Source organism: Perna viridis, chromosome 9 (assembly GCF_037379345.1).
Source record: "Perna viridis isolate PV_CMFRI_1.1 ecotype Kerala chromosome 9, ASM3737934v1, whole genome shotgun sequence".
In the NCBI taxonomy this organism is placed as follows: domain Eukaryota; kingdom Metazoa; phylum Mollusca; class Bivalvia; order Mytilida; family Mytilidae; genus Perna; species Perna viridis.
Window position 1 is genome coordinate 22,258,896 of NC_142453.1, and position 10,208 is coordinate 22,269,103.

The 10,208-nt window shown below is 33.0% G+C and overlaps 1 protein-coding gene across 1 annotated transcript; it reads right to left on the reverse strand.

Moving 5' to 3' along the window:
* Nucleotides 1-54: 54 nt before the first annotated feature.
* On the reverse strand, nucleotides 55-6,383 carry LOC148607345 (multiple epidermal growth factor-like domains protein 10). The gene is made up of 6 exons (XM_088544410.1): nucleotides 6,139-6,383; nucleotides 3,965-4,081; nucleotides 3,464-3,543; nucleotides 2,510-2,608; nucleotides 1,681-1,806; nucleotides 55-347 (listed from the first exon to the last, which is right to left on the reverse strand). The coding sequence occupies exons 1-6, from the start codon at nucleotides 6,186-6,188 to the stop codon at nucleotides 61-63; spliced, it is 759 nt and encodes a 252-aa protein (XP_088400536.1). The 5' UTR covers nucleotides 6,189-6,383; the 3' UTR covers nucleotides 55-60.
* Nucleotides 6,384-10,208: the final 3,825 nt, after the last annotated feature.

Sequence of the window (10,208 nt, forward strand, 5' to 3'; positions counted from 1 at the left end):
GTAAATAACGATAAGTTCGTTGAAAAGTGAACAATGTAGTAGCTGCATACTAATCCTAAATCAAACCAACTTCTTACCATTCAAAGAGAGCTTGTGGACACTTATGGAAACTTCAGACACACCAAAGTTCTCATTTGAAACATATCGCGGTCTGTTTTGAATTGTTTTGTTGTTGATAAGTACTTCGTATACACCTCCGATATCAAGTATGAAATGGTGGACTTCAAATCTGCCGTAAAAATCATTCTGTAATGAGCATTCAGAAGCGCCTTCATGTGATGATGTTTCTGTTCTGTCGCTTGAAATTGCTCTGACCTTACACGTAGTTATACTTGGAGTAGATATTGCTGAAAGATAAAGAATATATACGTGTCAGGGTATCGTTAACTAAATATACGTGTCAGGGTACCGTTAGCTAAATATACGTGTCAGGGTACCGTTAACTAAATATTCGTGTCAGGGTACCGTTAACTAAATATACGTGTCAGGGTACCGTTAACTAAATATACGTGTCAGGGTACCGTTAACTAAATATACGTATCAGGGTACCGTTAACTAATTATTCAAAGATCAAAGATCCTAATATGAACCACAATTACTTAAAATGTCGTTCAACATCTTTTCACCGTCAAATCACATTATAGCCGTACACTTCATGGGAAAAATACAGGCATCGTTTGAACATAGATTGATTTAAAACTGGAATGAAAAGTTTAATATATGGCGTATTACAATATGGTCAGATAAAATTGTTTTCAATAAGTATTGATTGCAAATACAAAAGTACATTCATATTAGTATTGAAGATTGCAGCTTATCCCCCCCCGCCGGTATCGTGACGTTACCACGGAGTAATCTATAATTCGCAAACAGCTCTGATACAAAATGTGATTCGGAGAATGTACTAATGAATTTTCTTGACCATTTCCGTATTATCTTTTCTCATGTTTTCCCCTTACATTGTCTTTATTTAACGTAGTATTTTATATGGTATTTTACTGCTTGAACAAACACATTGTTTTTAACACCACATAGAAATTAAAAACAACTCCCCCTACACAGGACAAATTATTTCATGTGAAGTTCACATGAATTTCATGTGAAGCTCGATTAACATGAACGTCACATGAAAAATATTTGCCTATGTATAATAAAAATGAGTTTCTCCCTTCTACTTCAGTGTATTAATCTTTTTAATTTTCAGGTACAGGGTGATATATCCTCAAATCAAAATCCTAAATTGTTATGTAAATATCCGGCAAACAGCGCTCATGCTTGTTATGATGAAAACGCACTGTGTATACGAAGCAGAAAAGGTCGTGCTTGGATAAATGAAGACTCTTGCAATGTAAATGACATGTCACCCTACTTAGCTGCAAACGCTCTTATCGGGCATGACGTTATGTTTGGTTTTGATGATACTAAAAAGGAAAAACCATTATTAAATATACATTGCCTGACTACACTGATCCAAATATGCTCAATATGATAATATTTGATATATCATAAATCTGTTTATAAGCTTATCTTTGCATATGCATATTAATGAAAAGGTACTAAAGTTTAAGTTTTTGTGCTAATACTTTAATGGTCTACATTTTTAAAGATAAAAATGTTTTCTCTTGAAAGAATCAAAACATTATGAAAAATTGATTCCTTTAATGATGGCATTGCACTTACGTTGGCATAATGCAGTAGATGCATTATATTCTTTTCTAAATCCTGTGACGCATTTACATTGAGAAGAGTAGTTACTATGACCACACGTTCCAGGCCAACACCAACGGTCGAATGCAGAACAGGCAGCTACAATAGTATACGCAAGTAGTGTAGATCTAAAATAACCTATTTGTTTCACTTTCGTCATCAAAACTACATTTGAAGATCACATTTTCAAAGAGTAATGGCAAATTCAATTTATTGTAAGAATTTAAACGTTTTCAGTTCAGTATCATATACCAGTAGATAAGATATGTTTAAAGTATTAGTTTCTGTTTTTATTTTGACCATTTTCATTTTGACTTCAAATAACGACGTTTTCCCTGAAGAAGCAATTGGTCAATAATCCCAGTATTAATAGTGTTTTGTAGGTCATTGATAATTCGTGTATATTTCTTAAGACATTGTTTTGTGATTTAACTTTTTTTTCATCAATTTCTTTTAACTTGTCTCAAGATTTTGACCTCTTTACTTCTGTTCCTATTTTTGGTCTTTTTGTTAGTTTTTAAATCTTAATATTACACAAAAAAGAACAACAATAGTAAGGATTTCAATAGTTATTATTACACAGATTATAGTCAACCGGCGCATTTGCCTTACAACATATGGATTCAATGAATAAATGAAAAAATGTTGACTGATTTTGCTGTTAGTAATTATTTCATAGAATTATTAGCACTGACAAGCTGTTTTATGTTTTTTATATATCTTGAAAGAATGTAGCATATAAACATTTTTGATAGCAAATTCAATATCATCTTCGAAAGGCTTGATCAGTATACACTATTACCTTGACAGCGAGGACCTGTAAACCCAGGTGCACATTTACAAGTATTCGGTGCAGTACAAGTTCCTCCGTTTGGACATGTTGTTGACCAGTTACAAAGTGCTAAAAATAATATTGTTGAATACAAAGTTGTATATGCTCTGAGAAACACAATAACGCAACATTATATATGTATGGTATTCCGTATTTATTAATCAATCTAGTCTGACAGATTTAGCAAGTGCACTTACCCCATAACCTTTAACTCGTCCTTTTTTTCAATCGTAAAGTACTGTACCTGTATTGCCCGTTACAAATATAGAACATTGAAATTTAGCGTGTGTCGTTTAAATAAATGGTACTTAACTTAAGCGTTTTTCACCTTTTGGTAAAACAGTCTCTCAAATTACCATATGGAGTTGTGTCAACATATTTCTGTTCATTTTCTGTTGACAGCATTTTACCATTTACTGCAGACGATTTACAATTTCCTTTTATGTCTTGACTATTGTAAAATTTGAATTCTATTGAGGTGCTATCTTTGTATGAATCATGCAAAATCTGAAAAATGTGATACACCCCAAGAAAGGCTACATGTTTTTATTTTTGTAATTAAGTTGTTCGATGGTACTATGAAATGTGTAATTAGTCATTGAAATCTTCCTGCTCTTAGGAGATAATCAACATTGAAAATCTAATAGATTTTATTGCATTTGAGTGTCATTTACAGAGTTATCTCCCTTAATGTTGAAATCGAAGATGCATTCTATATATTTTTTTATCTCCTTAGAACACGACTATATGAAAAACGTAATGTTAATTTATGTTTACTATAGCGATTCAAGCAAAATATCAAAAATAAAAATAGGTAGGTTTTTTTTATCCATAAATCACATTTTGCATGAATCTTAGCTGGAGTACCACTTAAAAGCAGTATATTGATGTTAGGAATGCAATAAATGACATGATATGATTTACCTTGTGAGCAATCATTTCCAGTAAAGCCAGCACAACAGTTTCGATTGGTACATTTGCCAGTATGTTGGACTGTTTTCAGTCTGCAACGATATAATGCATAGTACAAGATATGATACATCAGTTGATTAGTCGGGAAGGTAATTTGAAATAATGCCTTTGTTAAATCAAATAAAATCTTGAATTTTTCATTTTATGTGTTGTACAAATTTTGCGCTTTGAGGAATTTCTTGTTGCTAATACAAAGGAAAAGGGAATGCAATTTATGTTTTTATAACACTAATTTTAGATATAAATTGAAGAGAGAGACAAAAAATTACAGCTCAACAATTACAAACAATTTTATTCGGACAATTGAAACGTGAGTTTTACTTTTAATTCCTTGTAGAAATGAAAAATGATGGCGTAAAATAATAACAAAGAAGAGGGCAAAAAAATAGTATACTCACTGATTATAATTCATGACAGAAGCTTCGTTCAATAACTTTTCATAAACAAATATACCTGTATCGCGTACATCGACCCCAGTTCCAAAACGAACATCTCGTAGTATATCTTTCCCTTTCGTAATAGTACTGGGCACATGACTGTTCATTATGACAAAAGTTTCCAGCCGTTATGCTAAAGAATGAACGAAGAAATACGATAAAACAGAACATATTTATAGGTATTTCGTTTAAGGAAAAACAGCATTCTGTACATCTAAGTATCTGAAAATAATTGATAGTCAATGTAAAACATCTCTCTTGACGAACTCCACATTAAGAAAAATGTATACATAACAATGTTGAAAATGTGTTAAGTATTTTCATCACGTATAATTCAACAAGAAAATTTTACCTGCTACTATATTTAACAACATTTCAAAATTATCATTTGTCCTTTTTTCACAAACTGATAGTTGAATAATAGCCCCTTTGTCTGGAAAGAATATTACATAATTTGAGTGTTTGTAAAGTGCCCAGTATCTCAAGTACATACAAAAGTCGTATCCTTGTATTAAAATACATGATAAAGTATCCATGTCATGTCAGTCTTAAGAGCAACCTACGATGATAAAAACATTAGACATTTTACCTCTTTAAAGGATAAAATGTTATGAGGGGAAACGTTTAATTTCGTTGATTTACATTATATATAAATTCTACCTAATTTTACGCCCGTTTATTTAAAGTATGTAGTGATCCTGGCCGCCGCCCTTCCATTAGGTTGTACCTCCGTCTATCTGGTCATTTGTGGTGGAGATTTGGCTGTAACTACGGATCACTGCCATTTGATTTTTTGACAATTTTTTTATGGATATGCCGTATCCTTTTTGGCGCTTTTGTTTTGATATTTTGCCCATATGGTAACTGGGAAAGGAGGAATATCATTTAGTTCGATTTTCCATTAAAGTTGCCCTTTTTGTTTTCACTTGTTGCTTCCAATTTTTGGTTTGACCGAACTTTAAAATACCAGAAAATGTTACCTCGCAAAACAAATGTTCGTCAACAGTAATATAAGTGGATATGTGGATGATTTCTTTCTTGTCCAAGAAACGTAAAATTATCTTTTTTCCTTAACAAATTGTCTTAATTTTGGACGAGCCAAATTATAGTTATGAATAAATTAAATTAAACAGGAAGCTCTTTCCGTTGATACATGTGTGTAAATGTGAAAGTGCACTTCAACATTTACTTGATATGGGATTTTTAAATTTTAAATTTTGAATTTGTTTATTTTTTGTGTTTTGACCTTATCTGTAATCATACTAAATACAGTGCTTTTTCTCATTTTAAATTTCAAATTCATTTTGTCTATGTATTTCTAGCATGCTGACAACCGCAATATTTATTTGGTTATCTATCTATTCTATCAAACTCCCGTGCAGGCCCGGTTGTCAAAAGAATAGGCCTTGCAGCAGCGCTAAGCTTGTCGTAAAAAAGCGACTAAATAGTGCTCAGAAACCTAGCCGGGGGCAAGGCGCTCTGCCCACAAAGCAACTGGGATGTGTGCCCCAGATGGTGGAATGGGGTACCCTTGGCGTGTTATATGCTGGGGTTGTCAGGCTATAATACAGAAAACCTGTCCGCAAACAATAGTGATGCACCGTGTTGGGAAAGATGCCACGTTCTGCGTAGGTTAAAGAACCCTGCTGTGGTATTCGATAGGAGTAGGAACCTTTGCGCTCCGACACAGGAGGCTAAACTGCCCGACCCTACCCATCCCCCTTTTATCATTTGGCAATCAAAATTTGTCGACCCTTTTATCCTTGTGTCCCATCCCTTTTTTCATTTCATATCATTATTCCATATTCCTTTTATCATCCCTTTCATGTTCATCGCCTGAATATAGCTGAAATATTGCTGCTCGGGCGTTATAAACCCCAACAATCAATCAATCTATCTATCTATCACAATAATGTCTCTACAGAGTAGACAAACGGTAAGTTATTTTTTTATAAAAAAAAATAGTTTTTCATCCATTTGTGTAGATTGGGACGTATTTTATATAATGTAACTTGATAAATTAAATCGTAACTGTCATAATACAATATGGTCAGAAAATTGTTTGAGTTTCGTCATATATTTACAAATATAATCTTGTAGAAAACGCCATAGATACTGTTAATGACGATTGAATATTAAAACTGTGAATATGACAATTTCCATGAAAAGCACTATGAGCTATATAATTACCTTACTGAAACAATACATTCAAACAGTAGTAAAACTATGCTTCCCATCATTTTAGACAACACTCATATAAATACTATTTAAAAACATCCATATCGAAAATAACACATTATCATTTTTTCTGGTATTACAGTTTAGTGCATAAAAATCGTGTTTTTGACAAAACATTAGACATTCCTGTAACAAGGCAGTGTTGCCTTGTGAGGATTAAAAATGTCATCAGTTTCGTCATAACCGAGACGGTAAAATCGCTTCCGTAAGAATATTTGGATAGATTTGTTATCGAATGACATGCACATATCAGTAAATTGATACTGAAGTAAATACAATGCCATTTTTGTTTTTATTATTGACCACGAATTTGGTATGGTATCAGTGCATTTATTTTAAGCTTGTGCAGATAGTTGATAATTCGTTAATAGGTTTATCTTTTACTCTTGAAAACAATGTTTTGGGTGTGTTAAGATAGGCGTTTAATACATGCCAACGAATTAAATATTGCTTTTTCATAATGTACACGTACCTATCATCAGCCAGAGATGAATATTCAAGTACAAAAAGTTTTAACCAAGGTAAAAATGAACCAACTTTTATCTGTATAAGTCTTTTGGAAGAATAGCTCCACAACGCATCCAGAAGTATAAGGCGGTATACCTTCACATGACGTAAATGTGGTATAAATAGAAATTAAGAGAGATTTTTATCCATGACATGACGTGCATCAAGCAGAACTAGGTACACCAACGAGTACTCGAGTGTTTGAGTATTGCTCGATAGGCCAGATTATCGAGTAGTAATTTAGTTACTCGAGTACTCTATACCAAATCGTTTGTGTTTGTTTTTTTTTTCATACTTGGCGTTATGAAATATTTAGTCATTGATTGGAGCACCGCTATCCTATTACGATTACATTGCAAACACTCTTTATTAATTATGAATAGTTGGTTGTAATAACTCAAAAGCTGTCAAAATGTTTTGATACTCTTAAGCTACAAAATACATTAACAACTACACCATCTACGTAAGAAACATCCAACTGAGAACGGAAAATATCGTAGATGTGGCCCAAACTTCGATGACATGACTAATTTTGTAAAAGAAAAATACAGAACATGTGGACCAGGAGGCAATTACAAGGGCAAATTGCGATATGATTGTTAAGGACTACCTATTGTAAAGAATCACTTAGCAGAACGAATAAAAACATTATGATAAATAATACAGTTAAGCTTGACTCTTCGTAAATATTTGAGAGATGTCATTTGAATGATGATAAGTTTATTCATATTCAGAAGCGTTGCAAGATGTCTCTCAAATAAAACAATACAGTAGAGATGAGTGTATATAAGACCAGACATGAAAAACAGATATTCATAACGAAGAATATGAAGTAACTCAAATCATACATACAAAGTACACAAACGTAACAAAGGCAAATGCGCAACTAGAACTCCACTAAAAACTGGGAGCATGGACCAGGTGCACCGGTAGAGTAAGCGTCGTCTGCTTTTCTAGAAACACCCGCCGAGTTGCTCATAAAAAGTCTAGAAAAACCTTTTTGTCAAAAATAAGAATCTTTTCATTTGTATCGAAACTTAAGATGTTTATCTACTTTAACTATGTCCTTCTATGCAAATTCATAACATCAAGTTGAACAAATGTTTTTTACAGGAAATAAATTGAGTACAATACCGGTACCATTGCTGAACAAGGCAAATAATCCTAATGAAAGGAATGTTCAAGAAATACCACTCTACTTTATTTTTAACATACAGATTTAAATATATTGTTTTATGTTTGATGTCTTATCAAATGACTTTAGTCGTGAATGAAGTCGATTTGTTGCACGTTTTTTAAAATGTAAGAAAGGATTTTCCTTCTGTTTAAAACACCTTTGATTTATAAGGTAGTAGGGGATTCAACACTTATATGCAATTGATGACTTACCTTAGTTAGCATTGTACACATGTACGTACCACTAGATGATTTTACAGTTTATGATGTAAAATGATGTCAATTTTAGACGACAAAACAATCCAGGTGTTATCACAGTATTGTTACGGAGTCTTTGGTTAAACGATGTTGTGAATGTCCAGTTATTGCGCGAGAGGTATATGTGTGTTGTGGTCTTGTTCGCGTAACAATATGGTCTGGTATCTTTCTTCGTGCGGTTAGATAAACTATTAGTACGTCAGTAAAGTTGGAACCAGACTTTGTTTTTAAATACACAATTGCCTGTGAAATTCAATAGTAAATAGTCGAAAGTATTTATATTTAAACATAATGATCATTAGATCATTTACACCATAATTAATAGACATTAAGAATAAATTCAAAAATACGAAAAACACAAAGCAGTTAGATGAATTAGTATGTGGAATTAAGTTTACAAGTTTTCCGACTCCTCCAGGAGACCGTCCCATTGATCAAACATAATGATTAACGTCCTAAAAAGAGGTCCACATAAAAAAAAAGTGTGTCCATAGAAATGGGACAATCTTAAGTACTATTTTCTAAAATGTTAAGCTTCGTAGCATGGACGAATTCTTGGAGAATCTTTCAATTTCATTGATGGATGTTTTTTTTCATTATAGTTGTGTATTTAAGATAAGAAAAAATCTTTAATCGTGCATTAACCTAAACTCACAATTCAAGTCTGCGGTCTGGTTTTATTGCTATTTGTAATAATCATTCTATATGGTTATTTTGGTTATCCATGCGTTCAGAAACTATATGTTATCTATACTCGACGTCACATACAGTACATTTTCGAATTGAAGCTCAACGTTTTAAACTGTCGGGACTTGCCGCTAGAGTTGTCTCTCTTTTATTTATTCTGAAGATAGTTCGCATATAAGCATGACGTGTTAGTACCAACGAGTCGCTTATTGGCTTAAATCGTTCGTAACAAATCCTTACGAGGAAATCCCATACTAATATCCGCCATATTGGTTTCTAAGGGCCGATTTGTTTACAAACGAATTTTGTTCAGAAACTATATGTTATCTAGGCTTAGGTGTGATAAAAGAGCTGTATGTGTTCAAAAAGGGGGGGAGGGGGGGGGCGAGGGGCCTAAAAATGCATGCATGGCTAATGTTTCTTTCGTTGGTGCTTAGTGTTGGAATTCTATTCTAAGACTTCGGCGTTTATGTTATAAGTACCAAGAACTAAGAAATAAACATGTATATGTGTCTGTGTGTCAATTTGTAGCACTAGAGCTATAGGTTTTCAGCTGAGAAATAGTTTAAGCTTTAGATGAGAGATACATGTATCTTAGTGCAAGATTGCTTGTAACGACCGTAGCTTAGGTTTGAATGATTTGACAGACAGTTTCGACCTGAGTTCGTTAATAGTAATTTGAATTTCGACTTAAAAAATTAGAAATCCGAGAAGTATCACTAATAGAATATAGACCATATAGGGGCAAAAACAATTTCTTGAGCACCGGTAAGGATAACGAAGTGTTTGCAGTGCACATGGTTTTCATAATTTAACACAAGAAATTTTTCAACACGTTTTTTTTTCCGCCACTGTGAATGTATCTTCTTTGATCCACATTAAACTACTATTCCAGCTAGTAATTCAAGAACAAATTATCCTTTCTAAATCCAAGGATTTATATATCACATTTACTCCTTGCTGTATCCGTGGTTATTTTTTTTTCTTGTAGCCGAAATGGCCGAGTAGTCTGATTATTCTACATTTAGTAAACATTTCTAGAACTTCATATTTTCTATGAAAATGACTTTTCTCTTACGTTGCCGGAAATACTTGATAAAATACCCAAGATACAAAATACATGCAGTGCACAGGATGAGACAGTTGCGATTTTGAAGACGCCAAAATTTCTACTTCACTTAAACAATCAATTATTGGATCATCTTCATCACATTGCTGAACAAAGTCTGATAGAATCGTTGCAGAAGGTAGAGAGTAAATTTCCTTGCCTTGAGCCTGAGTATGAGACAACATCCTGTGAGATACATGTACTTAATGTCAAGTTTTCATAAAATCAAGATGCAAATTAATGATTAAGATTAGTTAAAATTTTGAAAATTAAAGAGAAAAATGAT

What these genes read in the sequence shown, in the direction of transcription:
- LOC148607345 (XM_088544410.1), bottom strand. Translation starts at nt 6,188, where the DNA reads ATGATGGGAAGCATAGTTTTACTACTGTTTGAATGTATTGTTTCAGTA. An exon ending in TGGAAATGATTGCTCACAAG is followed by an intron (nt 2,609 to 3,463) that starts GTAAATCATATC and finishes TATTATTTTTAG; the next exon opens with CACTTTGTAACTGGTCAACA. An exon ending in ATCTACTGCATTATGCCAAC is followed by an intron (nt 348 to 1,680) that starts GTAAGTGCAATG and finishes TTTATCTTTCAG; the next exon opens with CAATATCTACTCCAAGTATA.